Source organism: Aptenodytes forsteri, unplaced genomic scaffold (assembly GCF_000699145.1).
Source record: "Aptenodytes forsteri isolate BGI_AS27 unplaced genomic scaffold, ASM69914v1 Scaffold323, whole genome shotgun sequence".
NCBI lineage: Eukaryota > Metazoa > Chordata > Aves > Sphenisciformes > Spheniscidae > Aptenodytes > Aptenodytes forsteri.
The window spans coordinates 90163-96396 of NW_008795323.1; the positions used below are offsets into that span (position 1 = coordinate 90163).

A 6234-nucleotide genomic window follows, 5' to 3' on the forward strand; every position below is an offset into this window, starting at 1 on the left:
CTGAGCAACCTGATCTAGTTGAAAATGTCCCTGCCCAGGGCAGGGGGGTTGGACTAGATGACCTTTAGAGGTCCCTTCCAACCCAAACTATTCTATGATTCCATGATTCTATGTTTTGTAACTATGAAGTGAAATAAATTCTGGTTAAAGAACTCATGACTAAATCTGAAGCCAATTCATATTAAGAGATTTGCTTAGATTTGTAGCATACAAATCCCCATATACAGAGCAGCTGGAATTAGTTTCCAGGAAATATGTGCTGTGTACCAAGAACACCTTAATTGCCTGCATTTCCCAGGGAAGTCACTTGAGATCTGAGTCAGAAGCATGGCTGCTGAAATGGCACTGGTTGGAAATATTTTGTCAAACAATAGTGAGGGATTTGCACTCCCTTTCCCCCAAATCTTTCAAGTGGCTGCACCACAACTGGTCATCACTGTGAAGGTACCACCATGATCACAGACTATGTCCTACAGCTTTCTGCAGCCACCACTTGCTGCTCAGTCCTTCACCCTGCAGAGCAGGCAAACAGAAGGTAAAGTTCAGGGGATAAGAGGTTCCCTTTTCCTTGCAGCACTGCAGAAGCTCAGAGGCAACAGTGACCTCAGTGCAGAGCTGGAAGAGATGCTGGCTGAACAGGCTGCTGTTAAAGGTCAGAGAGCGAAGAACCCTTGGGAGCTGTTCCAAAATCCAGCTTTGAGGTGGCAGCTGATGAGTATCGTTGTGCTGAGCAGTGCCATGCAGCTCTGTGGGAATGATTCGGTAAGCAGCCTGGCAGCCACAGCTATCAGCGGCAGCACTGTATTGCCAGACACGGTGCAGGCTCTTGGGTTTAACATTCCTGCTGCAGGAGAAGAAGGAATAGTGGTCTGCTCTGCCTGTGGAGATCTTCAAACTTCAGATGCTTGGTTTCCAAAGTACGCCTGTGCATTATGGCAAGATTCAGAAGGACAGTGTCAAAATAGCCCCTATGACAGCACATTAGTCATTCTCTGCGTGGTCCTTCAGGAAAAACAATGGGATGTATTTTCAGACGTCTTCCTTTACTGCTTTCTCCTCTCTTCTCTCCCCAGATGTATTTTTACGCAGCTTATGTGTTCCAAGAGGCTGGAATTCCTCAGGACAAAATCCCATATGTTGTAATCGGCACGGGGAGCTGTGAACTGATCACGTCTGTCACTTGTGTGAGACTCTTAATGCACTCTGCTGACATGCAGACACTGTTGACAGTGAGGAGGCTGTTAATTACAAATTACGGATTTACATTGCCTTTCATGCTAAGGAAACCCTTTATGCACAGCAGTCAGGCAGTCTCTCAGCACTCATGTCCAGACAGGTTAATGCAGGAGTATTTTGTCAGACACTGCGTCGTTATCACTGTCTGAAATCTCTAAAAAGTGTAACTCTCTTGCCTTGTGTCAGTACGGATAGTGGCAGAGTTTAGGCTGCAGGTGGGACATTCTCATGTCCCCTGAACGCCCTTCTTGCCTGACTCCTGCCAGACTCTTTCCTTTGACTTTTCTTTTTTTTGCTAAGAAGTGGACAACATCCTTAAAGTAGTTGTAGAGCAAACTAGGCACGGACTATTGAAATGGGAAGAGGGAACAGCCAGGAAATATAAACACAAGTTAAGTATCTTGCTTTATTACACTGTGTTACTTTGTGCAGAACATGATTATAGACTACGCTGGTCGGAGGCCACTGCTCCTGGGGGGATATATCTTCATGGCAGGATGGGCCATTGTCTTCATGGTCGCTCTGAGCCAGCAGGTAACAAACTTTACTTAATTATTTAAGTGGAATGGAGTTGGGCTTTGCCTTTTATATGACTGGGGTGTTTAGTGGTGCCAAATAAGTGTAAGTGCCCTCACTGGTTTTCCGTTGGTCTCTGTGGCTGTAGACTCAGATTAGCTGGATGCCTTATCTCAGCATGGCCTGCATTTTCGCCTATATCCTGAGCTTTGGAATCGGACCAGGTCAGTTCCCTCAGTGTTTTCACTGAAACTTTTGGGTGCTGCAGGGGCTTGGAGATGTGTGCAAGCAGCTTATGGAAACTCTCAGACCCTCTTTAGCCACAGCACACTCAAAGGAATGAAGCAATTTCTGCCAGTAGTTTTCAGCTGTTTCACAGGGGCTTGCATGCCCCTGGTAAGTCAGTGTTGTGCAGGGGCAGTCTGTGCTGTTCTCTGTGTCGTTTCTCCTTACAGCCATCTTGTGATGGCACTTGGAGGTGATTCTTGTCTTAAATGGACAACAAGGTTTTGATTTGCTGCCCAATCCATTAGACCAGCATTTCTAATGCTTCACTTTAGAGATTGACGGCTACGTCATCTGATTATTTACTTGCAGATACCTGGAAGCACAATTTCCATATCTATTTGTTAGCCTACTAACATGGATTTTCTTGGCAGAATCCATTAGTTTCTGTGGTTGTGGGGGCAGTACACAGGCTGTGTGTGTGCAGATGTTTGCTCGGTGTGTGAGTAGATGTGAGGCTGTGTTCACCTACATGAGTTTGAAGGAAGGCAGGTAAGAAAAGAACCAAGCTGCCAGTGTCACATGCCACATGAGTTGGCAGAAATTTCTTGTCCTAGTCTCTACAGTGCCAACAGGGTTGAATTAATTATAAGCCATTCTCACAGTTGGGTCCTAGTGAGAATAATGTGGATTACAAAACCTTTCCTGGCAGTTCATTCTAACATGAGAGAGTCTGAATAATTAGCCAGTCCTTAATATTTAACCTAAAACTTTCCCACTGCAGTTAATGTCTATTACCACTTGTTCTGGCATTGTTGACTAGTGAGAATAATTTACTGAATAATAATTTACTGTTCTCATATACTTCATGTCGGGTTTGCTTGTTAGTATGTGTTCTCTTGTTTTTAATATAATGACAACAGTATTATTAACTTTCTTGCCATTTCTTTTTCCAGCTGGTGTAACAGGAGTTCTGCCCACAGAGGTTTTTGATCAAATGTCCCGGCCAGCTGCTTACATGATCTGTGGCTCTCTGCTCTGGTTCAACCTATTTCTGGTTGGAACAGCCTTTCCATTCATTGTGGTGGGTTCCCAAGGCAAAGCAATCACCTGCAGCTCTTTTGTGTTTTATACAAGAAAGAGGCTCTGATAGTGACCATGAAAAGAGATGGGTCCTGGAATATCACAAGCTGCAGACACACAGCCAGATAGCACTGCCATGAAAAGTACCTTTATGAGGAAAGTGGTCAAAACTCCTCCAAACCAAACTTCCTCCATGTTGCCTACGGTGATTTCTGATGTGAGGCTGGAAGCAGATCAATTTGGGGCATGGATGACCGGTATTCCTCCTCTGTCCTCAGCTGAGAACAGCTGGGACTAGAGATGTGATGTAATTCCCCTTGGCCAGACACTGGCATCATTCCCTAAGGGGATTCCTGAAGCGAAAGGGAACAGAACTCCACAATATCCAATCCTGTCTTATTTCCTACTGTGGGTCCCCATTCTATACCATTATATATGTATAGAAAGACAGAAAAAGACATTTCGAGATACTCTTCTTGCTATGTCAAATCTCCCAAACTATGCTGGGGAGCTGTTGCATCCAGGCATGTGAGGCCCTCACCAGGACACCCAGAAATACTCCCCGGGTGAAGTTAGTCCATGCAGAAACAGGGATTAGTGGCCTGTTTGTCATCGTACAGAATGTCACCAACACTGTCTTGTTTTTTTCCTCCTCCTCAGAAAAGTCTAGCACATTTCTGCTACGTCCCATTCCTTGTGGTCTGTGTCTGCACTGCACTCTATGTTGGGTTTTTCCTTCCTGAGACAAAGGGAAAGTCCTTCCTGGAAATCTCGGAGGAGTTCAAGAAACGGAACTTCAGAGCTCACACCCATGCGGTTTTTTATAAAGGCCCTGAAGAGATCAAATCCACCATGTTGTAGTAGAAGAAAGGACAATGGTATCTGGGAGAAATTCAGCAGTGGCTATGTTCTCTTGCAGGGACACAAAGAGAGAGGTAGGGTTAGGGACAATATATTACTCTTAGGTTCTTAAGTTCACCTTGAAAAGATATACTTGAACTGATAAATCCCAACAAAAGTTTAATAATCTGTTTTCAGTTTTTAGGGCTAAGTAACACATACATATTTTAGAAACCATATTAGAGAGTGACAGAATGATGTCTTATTCTCTTATCATCAAACACCACCATGCAATGCTTTAGCAAATTTCTTCTGAATTTCTTCTGTATTTCTCCTCCACCCAAACGGTAACTTCCATCTCAGAAGCCTTTCTTTTCCTTGCCCCTGAATCTGGGCTCTCTAACACAGAAATTAATACGATTAAGTTCTGTTTTCAGACACCAGATGAAATTCTCAGTACCTTGTCTTGGTGCTCCCGTTGTTTCTGTTATTAAGTGATTTCAAATAGACCCCTACTTGTTGAGCAATGGTGAGCAGTTAATTATTTTCAGCTATAAAAACATGTGACAGATGGATTAGGAAGAAAGCTTCTAGTACTTACTAAGTGGCTTATTATACAACTGACTTTTGGGCATTGTTTTGCAGACTATTTATTCTGGACTGGTTTTCTTCGTGGCTTGTTTGTTATCTTCCAGTCCTATGTTGTAAAGCACAAGTAATTCTCTAGTCCAGTTTATACTGCTCTCGCGGACACTGCTAGTGCATCTTGTAGGGTTTTGCATCTGCACTCTGCTAAGGTTAGAGTGTGGTGAGGAGCTTTTACGGCAGCAGCTTATTTTGGATGTGGAGATTTAGATCACAGCAGAACATTCTCTGCAGCATGTTCTTGTTGTCTCCATAGAGCATATTGGAAAAGATCCAGATGTCACACTGATCCTTTTTAGTTAACCTGGTACAGAACAGGGCAACACTCCTCATTTAATATTGCCTTTCACAGGCATTGGGTTGACGGGTGAAGTTTCTTCCAGTTTCTTCTCAAAATCATAATCAAGCAATCTCTTTTCTTTTGGCTTTGTTTGTATGAAAGTCACAGCACTGCTGATGGTTGCAGCAAAGAACACGTACATTTTCAAAATAAGTCGTAAAACTTTCTTTCAGTATATTTTTTAACTACATTTTTTAAAAAATACAGCATTTTTGAATTACAAGACTGTAAACATTTCCGGAGTGTATTACTGTCATGCTGGGCATGAGTGGAGCAGCAGATCTAATTCTCAGAAGAGGAGTCAGTGCAAGAACTATCTTTCACTACCTAAGGTTTATAATATAGGAAAAATAAAACTAAACTTCTGTTCATTTGTGGTTGCTGCTATTTTAGAAGTCATTCGTATACAGACATGGGCAAGAGCAGGTATCTCTGCTCTTGGGCAACATTGAGATTTTGAAATACGCAGGATTTTGAGACAAGACAATCAAGAGCAGAACTCCATGGAGCTGGGAACTGCAGAGATACTTTTCATTTCCATAGTTTGGAGAGAGCAGTGAGGGGCAGATGGAAAGAATAAAACACACAGTCAAAGAAAAAAGTGCTGGTACCATCATGATGGTATCAAAATATTCTGTCGTTCCTTTGGTGAGGATCAGAGAAAGGATAGGCGACAGAAGTGAAGCAAAGAAAACAAGGCAGTAGAGAAGATGCAGGATAGGAAGCAGGGGATGGACTGAAGAGACTGCTTGGGCAGAGGGAGAGGCCTGGCACAAACTGCCAGGATGTACAGGTCAGAAAAGAATTGGTTAAAACTGGGAGAAATCCTCCAATGTCCAGAGGTCCTCACCTTGGCCACCTTTGTGGCTACTCCCATGAATCAGTATTGTTGTGCCTTTCCCCAGAGCCCTGGAAGGACGGAGGTTGTCTGCACCTGACAGTATGAAACACACCTGTTCAGAAATGATACACATTTACTTGACTTCCCAAGTTTCAGAGCCAGTCCTGCAAGTACATGTGTCAGAAAACACTAATTCCAACTTCCAGAATTTTTTCTGACTATGGCCTGAAATCAGGTGTCTTTAGACTGATTAAGCAAAGAAAAACAGTGGTTACATTTTAATTGTTCTAATTGGTTACATTTTAATTGAAGCATTTAACAAGTTGGTTAATTGTTACTGAATTAAAACACCTTCAATTGAAAAAATATATGACACTTGTTCAGGTCAATTTTCTTATCACGTGAAGTGTTAGGCACAAATACATCTTGAAAAGTGATCCTCAGAGACTTATAGTTCATTTTATTGTTTACAAATCAAATCACCGTGCACTGTTGGATTGATTAATAA

General features: G+C 42.7%; 1 protein-coding gene across 1 annotated transcript in view; it reads left to right on the top strand.

The window, feature by feature from the left end:
* The window catches only part of SLC2A11 (solute carrier family 2 member 11), a 10961-nt gene extending 7040 nt beyond the window's left edge, over window positions 1–3921 (top strand). Inside the window, exons 7-12 of the mRNA XM_009279967.1 lie at window positions 575–762; window positions 1074–1184; window positions 1669–1770; window positions 1901–1976; window positions 2934–3061; window positions 3721–3921. Coding sequence (XP_009278242.1) covers window positions 575–762; window positions 1074–1184; window positions 1669–1770; window positions 1901–1976; window positions 2934–3061; window positions 3721–3921 — 806 coding nt within the window. The remainder of the gene's footprint in view (window positions 1–574; window positions 763–1073; window positions 1185–1668; window positions 1771–1900; window positions 1977–2933; window positions 3062–3720) is intronic.
* The last annotated feature ends 2313 nt before the right edge of the window (window positions 3922–6234 follow it).